Raw genomic sequence first — 18,388 nt, forward strand, 5'->3', positions numbered from 1 at the left:
TTTTGTTTTGCAATGACCTTGCTGATTTACCTACAAGATAAACCTGGGAGCAGCTCTACAAATAACTTTGGAGTCTCCATCTACAAGACCAATGGGACACTTTCCCCTCCTGCTGTGCCACAGTCTTCCAACAACACCTTGGCAGGACATGTTCCTTCGTACAACTCCCACACCCTTCCACCTTTTCAGGCAGTCTGTCACACCTGAGAGAGAAGAGCAGCACACAGCTCCCCCTCCAAGTCCTGATACACGTCCTACACTCCCAGAGGGACCTGAGCCAAGCACTCCCACCACACAAAGAGACCAGACCCCGCTGTTGGCTCCTCGGCCACTTTCCTGGGACAGGTCTCCTTTTAAAAAACACGACGCTATTGTTCCCTCAGTATCACTTGCAGGGAAAACTAATTTTTTCCTTACCAACTGAGGCAGAAAATGCTGCCAGGCCTCTGGATCTCTCTTAAGATTGTTTCCTCCTATTAATATCCATCTGGTGACCCTTGTCCTGGATTTAGGCAGACACAGCCACGAAGAACACACTGAACACTTTCTGCCTTTATGAAGAGACTGGCCCAGTATCTCTGAGGCTGTTACTAAGGGCAGCGTGAAAGACAACAGCATCAGCAATAAATTAGTAGTGGTAAAACACAGCTCACTGAAGGGACAACAAGAAACAAAAGAAAGTTGTCCTGAGCAGTGTTAAATCTTTCAGATTTTGCTAAAGTCATCAATGATTAAACAAAAAGGTTACCTTATCTGGGAGGGCCAAATTACTAAATCTCTAACACTATTACTGTGTGTCTTGTTTCCTGTAGGCTGCCAGAGTAGGTGATCCTACTGGTTTTCTTCTTGCCTTATAATTTATGAATCAGAAGAAGGAAACACATGATCACTAAAAGGTATTAATTTGTAGATAATGCTGACTGCTTAGGTCTGACCCACACAAACAATTTGCATATTTTAAAAAGTAACTTAGTATATTCATATACATTAGTATGTTTTGTATTTCCTTTACAGAAAAGGGGAAAAAAAAAAAAGGAAAAAAAAGAGAGCATCTTGCTCTCCTAAGATTTGAAGAAGACATAGAAGAAATAATGTGAAGATGGAATTTTCAAACTTAAAAAAAAAAAAAAAGGGAAAACAAAACTAAAAATTATAAAAAACCAAACCAAAACCACCCAACAAAACAGGAAGAAGTTTCATTTTTCTGTTCTGAATTTTTTCCCACAGATAGCAATCAAAACCTTGCAAAAGATGATAATATTTTGACATTTGACAAGACAGAATAACACATCTAAGACACAGCCAAGCAGCAAAGAAAAACTAGACAGAAGCATATTTCCCAACAGAACTATTCTCCAGTTACTCACAGGTCAGAGATGGGGAGCAAAAGCCTCCAAACTCAACAGTTCAATCATCAAAACAAGGCAGAAAAGCCAGGGATGAAGCTAAATCACCAAGCCTCATGGAAGAAAACAAATATATAATGCAAGCTTTCTTTTAAGAAAGTGTTATACATTTTCTGTGTTCATTATGGGGGTAATGCAGAAGATGCTGTGGTAAGACCTGATGGTGCAGTGACCTGACATAACCATCTTTCTGCGTGGTGTGTTCACAGACAAGGTGAATGGAGCATTCTGGACTTGTCTGACTGCTTTTGCTCATACTGTTACAGCACTTAGGGAAATTCCCTTGACATACCCATGAACGAGAACGATCTGGACAGAGTCACTGAAAAGGCAAAACTGTAAAACAAACATACACAATCTACTTTTCATAACACCAAGAGGATTACCAGTATTAATACAAAGGATATTTGTTAATTACAACTTCTCACAGAACAGCACTGTCTAATGAAGGAGATACTGATCAAGCGTTCTTCTTCCTGTTTCCCAAAAAGAGAATTTAAAAAAGCCATGTATTAATTTACATTATGAAAACCATGCTGAAGACAAATTCTAGTAAACACCAAGACAGCTGTTGAAAGAAATATATCTGATTTATTCTTATCATCACTATATAACTTCTGTTTCATCAAGGATCTTTAGGTTTATGTCTGAACTATGCAAAACATGTAAAGATATATTTATCAACTGAAAACTCTAATGAAGATTTTTGCTTTTTCTCAGTCAGCATGGACTGTAATCAACAGGCAACAGCCTGTTTCAGAACTTCAACAGAACTTCAGTCTGGATGGCTAGGCTCATTGATATTAATCAACAAACTGTTTAATTAAATAACATAAATCTTTTACACATAATTCTGTCAAGAGAATAACCAGGGAACCTACATATTATATGGATCCAGGTCCTCTGATTGAATCTCAACACTGCATCTTCTACAATGCTCCTGTGAAATTCTCACCTCTCATACTCCATTTGCTCTCCAAACTCCCTTTGGGACCAGTTTCCCTTCCTGTCATTTATCTATCCACAGTGCAGGAGATGCCTCATGGAGCCACGGACAAGCCACCTCTGGGAGGCACCGATGGCACTCCCAGGCACAATGTCACAACTTGGCTGCAACAAAGTCCTGGCTCCCAGTTACACAAACCTCTGTGTGTCCATCAGGCACACCAGTAAGTTTTCATGTTCCATTAGAGCTCGGTTTGGGTTTGAAGAGGGAAGGTTTCAGGGTTAAAGGACATGATTAAAAATATGGTAATCTTAGGACTACTTTTCTTTTGTTTTCTGCTCTTGAGCTTTCTGTATACTTTTATGTAGGAATACCTTTCCAGAACATTCTAGCATCTCATCCAAGAAGTGATAGTAACAGTAGCCCCAAAATGATTTTAAGAGTAGGAAAAATTTAAATTAGAAGCCAATTCATTGCACTCAGATTTATCAAAAGAAGTTCAAACCACTATACTAATCTTCCCTGTAACTTTACAATTTAGAATTGATGCTTAAAAACACAATTTTGAAGTGTGTATCAAAAATAAAGTAAACACTTCTAACAAAAATCCATATCTGATGAATAGCTTTAATAAAATAAGTAATTATCATATAAACTCCTATCTTCCAAGCATGCATGAAAAGAAAATGCCAACAAACCCAACAATAAAAGCATTGCAAGCTGATTCACATATCAAATCTATCTCCTGTGATAAGTGGGATTCTGTTCATAATCCTACTACAAATGTCATACAGGAATTGGGCCCAGCAGCCCAGAGAGGACAGACTGACAAGGCACTGTCCCCAAATGCATGCAAGAAAGCAACCAGGGAAAAATAAAAATAAAAAATATCTACCTACTACAGCTTCAGTTATGTGTATCTTAAGTGACTCTTAAAACAATCACAGGTGATAAATACTAGCATTCACCAAAGTAACTTCTAATTTATTAGTTTTCCTAAAGTGAGCTTCCAGACCAAACCAAAATCCACAGAATTACCTCAAAATCCTTCTCCATTTACTTAGGGGAAAAAAGACTCAGACTATATGGTATTTCAAAATGTAAACACTACACTAGTTTGAATTAGTCTAGTTAAATTTTTTTTCTAGTTCCAACCCCCCTGCAATGAGCGGGGACACCATGCACACTAATACATATGAAAAAATTAACAAAAACTTGTCTCCAATCTCAAAACAGGTAAGTTTATATCCATGTATGTCTGCCAAAACCAATAGATAACAATTTTGTCAGATACATAAAAAATATTCAGACTAATCTAGTTCCTTACTGACAAAAAAAAGAAACTCTATTTGTTCTACAACCAGCTACCTTATTGCCTTGAGAGAAATGATGTTTTTTTAAATTCTGGAACATATTCTGGAATACTGTAATCAAGAGAATTGAGGGTATATACATTATTATTCAACAAAATTATTTCAATGTTTAACACTTCACATTGTTTCAGTAAATTAAGCAGCAAACAGGAATGGCATCCCTCAAGTCAACACCCTTGACTTTACACAGGACTACCTCAGTCTACAGATTACACGTGTTTTTGACTTTTCCATACTTGCTTGGATGTCAATAATGATGTTTTAAAACAGTCTAGTTAGAAGAGACAGACTCTTTGATTATATCTATCTATCTGTACACACATATAAAACCATTTCCCTAGCTGTAAGCAGTGCCTAATTTCACATAATTTTCAACTTTATTTTCAGGGAGGAAAACAAAATTCACAGTGGGTAGCCTTTTAAAAATTTTTCTTTGATACATGCTTTTAAACATAGGTTAAAGTCAAATGATAGATATTAAAAGCTGTAAAATTTCACAATGACCACAGTTAGTGAATTTACAAACGTTCAAAGGAAAAAAAATCCTCTGAAAGGTTCTCAAGAGAAAATCCAGGAGCCATCACTGGATGCAACACAGACTGTTGAATAAGGCTGAACCAAAAATACATGAACTTTCTAATTCTCCTCAGATAGGCATCTCTCCTGGTGCCATCCCAGTGGTCCTCCAAACAAATCTAGTTCCTACTAAACCTCTTCTAATGACATGTAACATCACAGCCCTGATCTAGGTCTACAGCCTAGATAATGGGACAATATACACACAACCACTGCATGCAACAATAATTTTTACATTATTTTGAGTGTGATCCATATAATGTACTTCACTCAAACCAGTTATCAGTATCTTCATATTCTAAACAGAGTGGCTCAAAATATTGAGTTATTCCACCTCAGTAAGTAACAAAATCAGTATCATTCCTGCATAATGACGTGTTACAAATTCAAAGAATCACAGAATGGGTAAAGCTGGAACCCAAGGACCACATCGGCTTATCTGGTACAACCTCCCTGCTCAAGCAGGGTAATCTGGGGGCACGTGGGATTGTGTGCAGGCAGTTCCTGAGTATCTCCAGTGAGGGAGACTCCACAGCCTCTCTGGGCAATCTGTTCCAGTGCACAGTCACCTACACAGTAAAGAAGTTCTTCCTCATGTTCAGGTGGAATATGAGAAATCAGTGTCTGGCCATTATCTCTTGTTCTACTGCTCTGCATCTCTAAAAAGATCCTGGTCCATCCTCTTGAAACCTATCCTTTAGGTATTTATACACATTAATGAGGTCACCTCTTAGTTGTCTCTAATCAAGGCCCAACAGACCCAGCTCCCCCTGCCTTTTGTCAAAAGAGAGATGCCCCAGACCCCTCATCATCTCTGTAGCCTCTGCTGGACCCACTCCAGGAGCTCCATGTCTCTCTTGTCCTGAGGAGCCCAGACCTGGACACAGCACTCCAGGTGAGGCCTCACCAGGGCTGAGTACAGGGACAGGATCACCTTCCATGACCTGCTGGCAATGCTCTTCCCAATGTCCCCAGGATCCCACTGGCCTTCTTGGCCACAGGACACGCTGCTGGCTCATGGACAGCTTGTTGTCCACCAGGACCCCCAGGTCCTTCTCCTCAGAGCTGCTCCCCAGCAGGGCAGCCCAAGGCTGTGCTGGTGCCTGGGGCTGTTCTGTCCCAGGAGCAGGACCCTGCACTTGCCTTTGCTGGATTTCAGATGGCTCTCCTCTGTCGAAATTCATCAGAAACCTACCTTGAAATCCTCTTTTCTGACCACAATATTTCCAGCCTTGACAAAGAGCTACTAGAGGCAAGCCCATCAGTCAGTATGTGCAGCCACACAAGCTGGTACTCAGCTCATCACTAACAAAAGTTTGAAGCTCTCTGACAAGAGGAGCAGCAGAAGAGGCAAGTATTAGCAGCTGCATGTGTGAGCTCCTGTGTGCTTAAAAAAACATTTTAGAAGGATGAGCCGAAGTCTCATACAGCAAGAACTGCAATGACTACAGAGCATCAGCAGCAGATGTAAGCCAAACACAAGAGTGAATCTCTGTCTGCTGTGCCTAGGCCATGTGGCATGTCCGAACAACCACAGCTCATGAACTACCATTCTTTAAATTCTATGAGTAAGAAAAACAAAGACTGTCTCCTACTGTGTCACAGCAGATATTGACCACGACAGTGGGGAAAAAAAAATCCACAATTCCAGCTTCTTTCAGCATATTCCAGCATTTTTCTTTTTTTTTTTTTTTTTTTGCTCATGTATCAACTTTCCTCAGGCTTTCTAAAATAAGATCCTTTGGTCACTTCTTAATGATCTTGACTTAATTCTAATAAAAAAACATTTTATCAGAGTGAAAACTAAGCAAAAAATAGCAGTATGACCAGATGAATTCTTACCGGTCTGGCTGAAGCTAAGGAATAATGTTGGCTCATTCAGACTGTAAGCAGAACTTGAAATACATTAATTGCCTGAAGAAGAAGATTGGTCAATTAAACTAACCAAAATAAAAACAACACATTCAATTTAACAGAGAGACTGTAAAACTACCCCCTAACAGACAGCCTTTACTATGAAAGGAAATGAAAGGAAATACAATTACCTAGATACATTAACACTTCACTAGGTAATAGAGAAAACAATGGGATCACTGGTCCAGCAGATTAACTTCTAACAAAACATATTCAATGGCAGTGTGTTTGGAAGCAAAGATAGTCTGCACAGATGTACCTCTTAATCCCTCCAGTTCTGGGATAACAATCTTCTCTAAACTTACTCAACAACTATTAGAATAATACCTCCTCTCTCTTGCATGTAGGAACTAAGGTGAATGAAGAGTTCAAAGTCAGGAAATGGTGAAGCTCTTGAAATTACCACAACCCTAATCATACATTAAAAACAATAAAAATACATCAAAACTAAATACCTTTTTTAAAGTTTGAACTGATATTTACTCTAATGCAGAAGTAAAATAATTCCATTGTAACACAGTTTCAGCTGACATCAACATAATTAAACATTGGTTTTCTTATATTATCAACTTGACCACTTTGAACACCTGTTATTAAAAAAAAATCCATTTGTAATATACTTGTAGTATACTCTGTTGACAAAGTTAAAAACCAAGGTCTACATAAAAATAAACAGCAAGCCTTTACATTGTCATTTTAACATCACTGTGCCTATTCCAACTACCAAACTAGACACATTCAAAAAACCTGCTTTTCCAGGCAGCATGCTGTCCCAAAACTAACAGAACTAGAATGAAGTTTAACTACTCTGTCCTCTATGTCCAATAAAAGTTATAATTTTCTAATTTTAAGGTTTTGGAAAGGTTATGAACAGCCATAACATATATTTGATGACTGATGAATATTTTATTCCCAAATCACGAAAGACTCACTACCACTTCAGTGACTGTAAACAAATAAAATGAAGTTTCAACGCAAATCATCTATGAGTCTACTTTGGTTCACAGGCAACTGGGCAAGCATTCATGAATTTCATGCCTTTGGGGGAAAAAAATCCCACTCTGACTCAAAGGAAGAACAATTGCACTAACACTGTTCTAGTGCAACTACCATTAAAAAAGCAAGAGGAAAGGACACGCACAAAATGGATCACTGGCTTATATCGGTTTGTAAAAGATACACAGACACAAAGAGTGCAAGTGTCAGAGAGAACCAAGTAGCAGAAAGTAGTGATTTTTCCATGTGAAAAGAAGTGTATCTGTGCGTATTTCCCCAGTGGCTAGACAGCCATTTCCATAAGTAGATATCTACACACAGAGACCCCCTCTCTATCACTCTAGCTCTCTCTATGCTGGTACACGTATTTCTTCACTGTAAAAGCACATGGAATAATCCATGGCACTTACAGTCTCAGGGATTTTAATTACAAATGTCTCTAATTTACCACTGAAGGTAATTTTTCTACCTGCCAGCCCTGAAAACCCACTCCACTTGAAAATCAGGCCGTGATACTTCTTATTCAGGTATCACTTCCCAAAGAGCTGCTGCAACTGAAATCCAGCTAAGTCAACTGTTGGAAAACCTGAAGGAGGGTCTCTCCTCATTCTTTACTTCTTAGAACCTCAAAGAGATATATGATTATATCAAATAAATCTGTACAAAGACACAAAATTCATAGTACTAACAGACAATTTTCGTTATCCCAGGTGTTAAGAAAATAGGGTAGTGTTCACAGAAACAATAGGGTCTAGCAGGCCACAAAAATCTGGTAGCAGAGGTAAAAATAATTGAACAGGCAAAAGGAACATAACTAAGAGGCAAAAAAATGCCCAACCAAACCATAAAATGTTTGCTTTTAATTTGGCAAGGAGTCCCACAGCCAACTACAAATAGAGATAGAAAGAAATGCCTCTTCAGAAGTTTTCCTGAAGCACCTAGGCATGCACCAGGGTAGACAAGTTTCATAGGCAGTCTAACTATTAAGAAAAAAAAAAAAAAACAGTGGACCTAAAACTTTCACTTAAGCCCAGCAGGAGATTCAGATGACAGGAACTAAACTCCCTTCAAATCTCACTCCTTAACCTACTCTTCAGGCATCTAAAATGCCTGGGAAGCTACACAACGTGAGTGGCTACCAGCAGCACCCTTAGAAAGAAAAGAGAAGGCATCCTGTGGTGAATTAAGCTAAGTAAGCAGCTATCCATCCAGTTTGTACACGCAGCTGCAGCCATGGCTGGCTGAGCCTGTGGAGATAATGCAGGTGAGACACAGCACAGAACACGTACACCTGGCTCCCAACTTAATTAATCCAAACCCATTCCTACAGCACAGTTAGGAGAATCCGTGCTGCCCATGCTGGGGTTTATGCTGCTGACAGCTTTATTGCTCGTTAAGTTTTATATCTGCCATCAGTAAATGAATTACGAGTGTGGGGGGCAGAGGGCGGGTCCACCTTTAAGAGGAGAGATGAGGAGGTGTGTGCACAGCCCTCCTTCCCCAGGGGACATCAACAGGGCAGATTCTCACCTCCCACCACCCAGAAAACAGAACCAACCTGACAAAGGAAGGTTATCTGGGCCCATTAAGAGTAAGCAGCCTTGAAATTCTACTGCTGTCTGCTTCAGTTCACAGGGCTGTGACACACTGATTTGGCTACAGAGAGGGCATTAAATATTTAATATCTCTGTAATACATGAAATGTAACTGTATATATGGCATGTACTATTCACTGACATAACATACATGCAATAGGCTGAGACAATATTCAACGCTGCTTTAGAAAGTCTTTCAACTATTCCAACAAACCCAGTAGAGGACTGAGCATGTTTGAAAAGCAAGAAGGCATTCAAATATATAAAAAAAACCCAAACTACGTATTTATTTCATGCTTCTTGTGAGACCTGTGAAGTTTCTCTCCTCCTCAACCTGCCACAGCCATACATTTAGAAAAGGTATTTGTAGGTTGTAGGTCTTCACACAGTTACAAATTTGAGTAAGAACAGTAAAGAAAACTATGGGGAAGAAAAAAAAAAAAAAAAAGAAAAAAAAAAAAAAAAAAAAAAAAAAAAAAAAAAAAAAAAAAAAACACCAACCAAAAAACACCAACCTCACCAGAAAAATCTGTAAGACCTATTTGGATTCTCAGTTAATGTTCTGTAAGAGTGAAAAATTATTTACAAGAGAGGGATAACAATGATAAAATAACTCAGCGTTTTCAGCTACCCCAAGTAGGAGGCATAAATAGATATTTACTGCAGGAATAGTATTTTTCATTTATGTAAAACAAGCCACTTGTTTTTCTTTTTTTAAACTTTCTGCTTAAACAGATAGTCATCTTCTTCCCTTTGAAAAAAAAATCAGACCATAAATACTTAAAGCTTAGTAAAAACCAGCTTTGCTAAGCCTCTATCCTGCTTGCTTTGTGCTACGTTTTTAACCAGAAGAAGAAACACTTTACACGTTCTCCACAAATAATACATAAGCCAATACTCAAGGTAGTTTCACAGTCAGAAGCATGTCATAATTTAACACCACACCTGGTATGTCTCAAAATGGCATACGGGGCACTAGTGTATAGTTACAAACTTCTATACATTTTTTCCTTTCCTTGTGATAGGTGCATATATTTAACAGAAAGGGCCACCACAAAAAATGACTATGACATGAAAGCTTGTCTGTCTTTTGCCCATTGATGGCACAACCCTTCAACTTTTACTCAGCGTTTACTATTTCCAAGCCTTTTTTCCCCTTCCTGACAATAATGAAAAGGCTACAAAAAAAAAAAAAAAAAAAAAAAAAAAAAAAAAAAAAGTCCATTCCTGTACTAACAAATGCCAAGCTGACCTGTTTTTAAAAAGGTTCCTTATGCAAACCTGTCCCTTTAAGAACACCCAACAAAACAGGCTATCCTGAGTTGTCCATATAAAGAATATCTGTTTCCAATAAAAGGTCGAATACTTGAGAGCAAGCTGGAAATGTCTTTAAGGGGGGAAGAGAGGAGGAGGGTAGAAGGGCCGGACAAAAGGAAAGATCTCATAAATGGAGGCAGAGCAGCAGAAAAACCACCAAAAGGGCCTGGCAAGGAGAGGCTCTCAGCCTTTGCAGCTCCAAACCAGCGGGAGCCGGGACCAGCGGGTCCCCTCGCCTTCCCAGGGCCTTATCCCGGGAAAAGGGAAGGTTTCTGCCCGGGAAACCCAACTCCCGCTCCCGCACCTGGAGCGCCGCCCGGCCTTACCTCTGGGTCCGGCGGAGGCGGCTGCCCCGCCGCAGGTGGGGCAAAGTGAAGTTGGAAAGGAGCGTCCAAAAGCCGGGATCCGACATATCCATTTCTCTGCGCTTGAAAGCTTAATAACTCAGTGCCATAGTACGGCGAGGAAGAGGAGGGAGGGACGGCAGCCCTGGGAAGGAGAGCGGGAAGGCAGGCAGCCTCGGAGGGGGCGGAAGGAGAGCGGAGAGAGCAGCAAAACCCGAACCGACAGAAACTTTTCCGTGCGGCTGCTCCGCGGGGCCGCCCCGCCCCGGCCATTGGCGGCGCCAGAGGCCGCTCCTCCCGCCCCGCGCGGGCCAGGGCCCCGACCGCGCCCCGCACACAGAACACGGCACACAGCACAGCCCCGGCACGGCACAAAGACAGAACACGGCACAGCCCCGGCACGGCACACAGAGCAGAACACAGCACAGAGCACAGGCACAGCCCCCGCACACAGACAGCCCCAGCACGGCACGGCCCCCGCACCCGGCACGGCACAGCCCCAGCACACAGCCCCAGCACACAGCACAGCTCCAGCACACAGCCCCAGCACACAGCCCCAGGACACAGCACAGCTCCAGCACACAGCCCCAGCACACAGCCCCAGCACACAGCCCCAGCACACAGCCCCGGCACACAGCCCCGGCACACAGCCCCGGCACACAGCCCCGGCACACAGCCCCGGCACACAGCCCCGGCACACAGCCCCGGCACACAGCCCCGGCACACAGCCCCAGCACACAGCCCCGGCACACAGCCCCAGCACACAGCCCCAGCACACAGCCCCAGCACACAGCACAGCCCCAGCACACAGCCCCAGCACACAGCACAGCCCCAGCACACAGCCCCAGCACACAGCCCCAGCACACAGCCCCAGCACACAGCCCCAGCACACAGCACAGCCCCAGCACACAGCACAGCCCCTTCACTGGGCACAGCACAGCCCGCACCAGGCACGGCACAGCCCCAGCCCGGCACAGCCCCCGCACCAGGTACAGACCATGCACACAGCACAGCCCCAGCATGGCACAGCCCCGCACACATCACAGCCCCTTCGCTGGGCACGGCACAGCCCCAGCACAGCCCCAGCCCGCCCCCCACGGAGCCCCCCCCGGGTCAGGGTCTGTTCCGAGCTGTGCCCGGCCGTGCAGGGAACTGTGAGCGAAGCACCAGTGAGGGACTCTCGGTGCAGGGCACAGGGTACGTGTGTCACTGCGGGGCTGCTGCCTCCTCTCCCGGGAAAACTGATGGCACAGGTACTCAATTACCATGTGTCACACCGGCTACCTGCTCCAGACATCAGGAGTTTGCCACGGGAAGCCGGGACACCCGCCTCCCTCCATTGTCAGCCCCCTCTTTAGAGAAAGCCACCCTGGAGCACGGGCTGGCGAGAGAAGGGCACAGAAAGGCTCTGAGTACCTTTCCACTCATAACAATGACCTAATCCCTCAGGTACTTTGACTCATTTCCTCCCCTTCTTCCTTCCAACTTTCTTCCTTCGCTTCCCCCTCTCTGCCATTCCCCAGCTGCCTCCCAGCTCAGCTGCTTTGCTTCCTTGGCTCCCACCATTCCCCCTTCACTCCTCGTTTTAGCCTCTGCTGACTGCTGTCCTCAGTCTTTTCATATCCAATTCCAGCCCTCCCCTCTCTCCCTCTGCAGCTCTGTCTAGACCAGCATTTTTCCTCACATCTCTGCAGTATGCAAATAAAAGCGTTTCCAAAATTACTCCTCTACTACCTTGTCTTTCCATAATGTCTTAACTCCAGATGTTGAAAGCAATGAGGGTCGGGTACAGGAAAATATACTGAGGATTCAAAAACTAGGAGGTTTCGTTTAAAAACCTCAAAAATTTCCACTTGCCCTTTTGTTTATTTGGGAGTCACAGCGCGGAGCTGGAAGGGCTCACATGACACTTGGGATGAGACAGCTCTCATTAGACAGCTCTCACCCTATTTAACACCAAAGACTTCAGTAAAAATCCCCAGCAAACGCCATTTACTGTCATGCCACAAAAAAAGTCAGTGTAACATTGATCAAACACGAAAGAATTATCAAACACTTCCTTAAAGAAATATTAATTTTAGAAGAGACCATTTCCATGTAAGAAGGGAAAACAGCCTCATCTAGGTCTCAGGTTTGCTTTTCTTGTACAAGAAAGGCTGAAATAGCTGCAGAAGCTGGTACTTGGGCTGATGTCCATTTGTGCCCCACAGGAGGGCACTTCCCAGCAGGACTGCTCTTTTTATACCTCTCCATTAACACCGAGTATTCACATCTACTGCAGCCACTAAAGGAGAAAACTCTCATCCATTTATTTTCACTTTGAGGCATGTCTGAGCATACTGAGCGTGAAGTTTTAAAGGTTCACATGAGGGCAAGCACGGCTGGTAACACTTCTTCCTTAAAACTGCATAAGAAGGAAATTCTCAAATCTCTACATAAGTACCAAGAAACACCTCCTCCTCCATGAACTCCCTAACTTTATCTTCTCTGCTACATACACAAGTTTTTGCCTGTAATCAGCGTGTTTGGAGAAAGAACTGTACACAATCATGAAACCAGATAATTATATATAACTCATGTTGAGAACAGCACTGCGTGAAGATTAAGAACGTCTTCCACCTATCACACAATTTCAGTGTCTTCACTGCTCTCAAGTTGTCCCCTCGCCCCATTACCCCACCAAAGAGGCACTTAAGAGTAACAAAAGCAGTTCAGGCTCCATAATTCAGTCAAGCACATCACTTGTGGGGTGATTAATCGTGAAAACAATGGAACATGAACTTCAAACTTTATTTCACATTAAGGCAAAAAAATTACCCTTTTTTTCTGTTTCAAGCCCAGGACTGAAACTGAACACGATTTCTTTGTGAAAATCTCTACCACTTTATCAAAATGATGTGAAGTCTCCCATTCTGAAACATACCCTAAAAGCTTTTAAAAATTAAGCAAGACTAGCCTATCATAATGTTGGCAAAGACCTACCAGGAAAAAAAGAAGACTGTTGCTTGCAAGTGGACAATTCCTGACAGAAAACGCACAACCAGACATGATTATACCAAAAGCCATTATACAGATTTCACTTTCTGAAAAACTGGATTTTTGCAAAGGCAGAAAGGAGAAAAAACAAGATAGGAAAAAGGATAAATTCTAGGCAACTGTTTCTGTCCACGTATACAGCAACAAAAGGTATGGTAATGTCATGTTTTAGGAATTATGTTCCCCAACTTAGTGGTCCCACTGAGACTCTACAAACCATAAAACACTCAGTTCCCTCTCCCCCTCCCCCCCATGCCCCTGCGGCAGGATGGAGACAAGAACTGGAGATACAAAGCATAAACATTACAAGTTTAGATAAGAACAACTTACTGGAAACAAGAAGATTAAAAAACTAACAGTAACAGCGGCAATAATAAAAGAGTGTACAAAAAAATGGGTGATTCACATGTGAGTTCTCACATTCCCGAGAATAGCTGATTACTCCCTCCACCAACCCTAAAAAGACCCTTTCCCCCATCCCCAGAAAGTCACATGCGGTGGTACAGAATAACCTCCACGTCCCAGCCATGCCCCCTTCTGGCTACTGCGAAATTTAACATGGGCCAGAACCAGGACACAGAATCCTATCAATTTAGTGGTGAACACTGTTCACTTCAAACGGTGATGGTCAAATCCCTTCCAACTCTGTGTCCAGATCCTGTACAGACTATTCACAAGAAATAGCTTCCCAAATTCCACAGCCTGTAGATCCAAATGCAACTTCACCTTGGCTTTCTGTGCACAATGACATGCACACACAGTCCTGTTCATCAGTCTCGCTGTTTGTAGCATGGGCTTGAAAGCAAGAAGACTTGAATAATTATTTTTCTGAAGTGCTTGCTGGACATACACATATTAAGGCACTACAGAGACTTTGGCAAAGGTATGAAAATGAAGGGAGGATCTGTAAGAAGTCCAGCATCGTTCCACAACAACCTTGGACAAATTGCATTCTTCATAAGGCAGAGCAGAGGGCTTATCCTTTAAGAGCACAGCATGTAAATGGTGGTGAAGACTCTGCAATACCTGCCAATAAAAGACACAGCTCCCAAAGTGGTGCCTGCAGCTTGTGAATCTCCATGACACAGAAATGCCTGATTCCAAAGCAAACGCCTCAAGAAAGAGTGAGGTTCTGCAAGCTTATTAGTACTACACAGATGCTAAGAGGACACCTTCTCTTCCATTAGTGAGCTGAATCAGCTCAGTGAAGAACATCCCAGGACCAGACCCAACATAAGGGACACGGATGGAATGAAGGGTCAGGCAGAGAGGCAGGGGCAGCAGGAATACTTCTTTCTCAGCAGCTACCCTTAAAACTGAAGCCTCTTTCACTAACTATCAATACTGATAATGCTGCTTATCCCTTACTGATACAGGGTCAACACATGTATTTTGTTGTGTTCCTTAAGCCACTGCCATTTATTTACCTCTGCCATGTAGAACTGGACAAAAAAAATTGACAAATAAATAAATGTTTAAAAAATATAAAACCCTCAAATTATTAGGAACAGAACTATGTCATATTGATAAACGCATAGCTGAGAATTAGCTCTAACTTTCCTGCAACAAAATGTTATTGGCATGTGTTGGGGGTTAGGTTTGCTTCTTTTTTACTTTCAAGTATTTTTTCCCCATAAATTACCAAGGAGACTGAGTGTTGGATACTTAAGAATATTTGACCAAAACAAAGAGATGGCCAAAAGCTCAGTTGAGGAGGTTTTTCCTTATCTGTTGTAACTCCAAAAGGGAGGGGGTAACTGCCTTCTCTGATAACAAGCCAGCTGTTAAAAACCAGGTGGGGTATTATCTCTTATCTCTGTTCACTCTTCCACTACCCCCATGGGAATATCTTCTGTTAATGGACCATCAAAGCTCACCAGTGCCATGACACATTTCATCACCCTACTGGGAGATGCTCTGCCAGGGAGAAGAAGCCAAACCATTTCTACCCAGATAAAAAGGAGCCACAGGTATCCACCAGGCACTCCGGTGTTTCCCATGGGACTCCCAAAAGACCAGACCCATCTCTGGACCCCTGGGCTCCACAGGACCATCATCTCTGCTTCCATCAGGACACATCTGCCACTCCAGGAGGGCTGGCTTTGGACTGTTTCCAATGCCCTGACTAACAGGGCGTCAGGTTGTGTTTCTGACTCTGTCAGGGTTTTCTGGGATTCCTTGTTTGTTTGTTTGCTTATTCTTTTGTACTACAACATTTTGTATTTTTAATATCCATAGTAAAGAACTGCTATACCTATTCCCAAAATCTTTGCCTGAAAGCCTTTTAATTGCAAATTTATAATAATTTGAAAATGGGGAGGGGCTTACACTCCAAGGGAGACTCCAATCTTCCTTGGCAGATACCTGTCTATCCAAACCAAGACAGCATGTTCGGCAATTTTCCCTCAGTATCCAACTAAAACAGTATTCTGCAGTTGCCAAAAATAAATAAAACAACAACGTTAAAAACCTGCAATCATGTTCTTAACAGCATTTATTGCTTAAAAGTTATCCTCCATGCAGCCATTTGCAAAACAACAAGCAGCTCAGGCAACTTCATCTTAGGAGATGCTTTACTATAGAACTTGGGTGATGACTTTTATTTATTACAGAGTTACATAAGCTAGCATGTAACAAAACAAGTGATAAGGATCATTAAGTTTTCCCTTTCATATTCACTTGAAAATAAAAAACATCACATCGCTCCAGTCAGAAAAGGTCCTTAATCTACCCTTGCTTTGAAGAAGATTCCATTTCCAAAAGCAAACTTATAAAAAACATCCTTAGAAAAGTCTCATTCAATATATAGGAGAAAAAAAATTTCAACATGTCAGTATTTACATCACTAATTAACAGTAATAAAAATTCTTCCCCAGGAACTTTTTGATTGTATAACACTAATTACTGTTTTAAAGTGCCACCATAAAATACTACTTGGGAAGTTGAAAGTGCATGTTTAAAACACAATGCCATACTGATACTAAATCAGTATTTTGCACATAGTATTCTAATGCAAAAGTTATCTAATCTGCCATGTTCACACTGATAATTACACTAATAAACACTGGAATTTTTTTAAACATTAAAATCTTGAGATATCACTGCCCAAAGGCATTACAGAATGCTCAAGTCTCATTAATCTTATAGGATGATGTAGACTGAATGCAGTTCACCAGCAACAATATAGACAAGAGAGAGTTCCTTAGCAATACTAAGACTAGTAAAATCTTGAAAGCACAGGCCTCATACTGAAAAAGATGAGTAAATTTGTGAACCAGGAAAAAAACCCAGGTCGCCTTAAGGCAACTTCTCAGTTTTCATGGGCTAGGAAGATTATGAAATCACACCTTTTAGCAACAAAGAAATAATTCTCACTTCATCAACATCTTAGAAGAACGATAGATTAGAAGAACTGAGGTAACACATTCCTCGAGAGGAGTTTGTTTTGGTTTAGTTGAGTCTTTTTTAGTCAGATAATTATTATCCAATGACTAATGAAGGAACTGAAGAAGCTGCTCATTCAATTATTGCTGCTTTCAAAGTGCCTTGAAATAGCTGGAAGTTATTACAATGGTTGAACAAAGCTGTCATGCCATAACACTCCTTGAAAAAGACAAACAGGATATTAGCTGCTACCAGTACTGAGTTCAGGTACAGTAGCTTACTTAGTACCACATGAGACAGTCTGCCAAAAAAGTGTTTCAAGTAAGATTTATAGACTGGTCATTAACCATCTCAGCTGACAATATATTGAGACATTTGTAAAATATTCTTAAAAAATCTCCTGACAATGTTGTAATAAGTTCACTACCATAACAGAAAGAATTCATGCATAAGGGGAATATTAAAACTTACCTACAGATCTGAAAAATCACCTGCGCATTAAACATTTCTAGTAGATCCTACAAGGTTATATTTTTAATTTAACATATGTAAAACTGCTATCAGTAAGCTGGAAAAAAATATGATACCCTTTCTACCAAACAAGATATAAGAGTTAAGTAACAACAGAATAAATTATCATTGGATAAAGCAGCCTTATTTGAACAATATGCATTATAGCCTTGCTAGCCATCAAACTATACCAAAGGACAAAAGCACCTCCTAGTAGTAATATACATACATATCACAGAATCTGGAAGGCAGATATCAGGCAAACAATTTAGGTACTATCATAGATAAACAGTTAAGTAAGAGGTTTTTATGTGATGTATAGATGAAAGAATAAATGTCTCTCAGCTCTAAGAGCAGGAAAATCTCTCACGTGAGCAAGGAGATGATATAACTGAGCACTGAGGAGCTAAAATGCAGCAAGGTGTGGTGTTTCCCAAAGGCTGCAAAAAAGATATGAGAGTTCAAGAAAAAAATTATAATCTGAACTATAGTGTGCAGCTTTAAATAATTAATTTATTTCACTTGGTGGAGTCTATCAGAGAACCTTCGTCATTCAGTATGTGTCTCTCCAGAAGGAAGAGATTTTCACAAGGAAACAAGAGTGTAAGAACAGCAAACTCTATCATGTCCTTCCCTCACAATATAATTAGGAGTTCAATCTGCAAGAGTCAGACAAAAAATCAGTTTTAAACGCTTTTCTCTTACCCATTATAACACAGGGATTTTCTGTCACTGTAAATCCTGTATGTTATGCGACTTTCTAACTAAGAAAATAATCAGAATTCAAACAAGCACTAGGGGAAGGATAAAAAAGACCTAAGCAGTAGACAAAGTCTACAGCCTGCGTTATAAAGGTTGTCAAAGTAGAAGTATATTCAGTGCTTAAGATGTACTAATTAATTATTATCACTACACTAATTACAATAATTGAAATCTTGCTCCCCCTAGTGGTTGATGTTGGTGTTTATTACCTCCCGGTGACTGCACGGGA

General features: G+C 41.4%; 1 protein-coding gene across 5 annotated transcripts in view; it reads right to left on the bottom strand.

Annotated features, from left to right (window-relative positions):
* Nucleotides 1-18,388, bottom strand: part of MAST4 (microtubule associated serine/threonine kinase family member 4) — a gene marked incomplete at its 5' end in the record, with an annotated part of 273,094 nt that overhangs the window by 92,012 nt on the left and 162,694 nt on the right. Inside the window, one exon of one of the 5 annotated variants that reach the window (XM_083883209.1) lies at nt 10,450-10,541. The exons of the other annotated variants lie outside the window; for them this stretch is intronic. Within the exon in view, the coding sequence (XP_083739335.1) occupies nt 10,450-10,541 (92 nt within the window). Of the gene's footprint in view, nt 1-10,449; nt 10,542-18,388 lie in introns of those variants that run through there. 5 annotated transcript variants of the gene reach the window in all.

Source organism: Zosterops lateralis, assembly GCF_965231275.1.
Source record: "Zosterops lateralis genome assembly, chromosome: Z".
In the NCBI taxonomy this organism is placed as follows: domain Eukaryota; kingdom Metazoa; phylum Chordata; class Aves; order Passeriformes; family Zosteropidae; genus Zosterops; species Zosterops lateralis.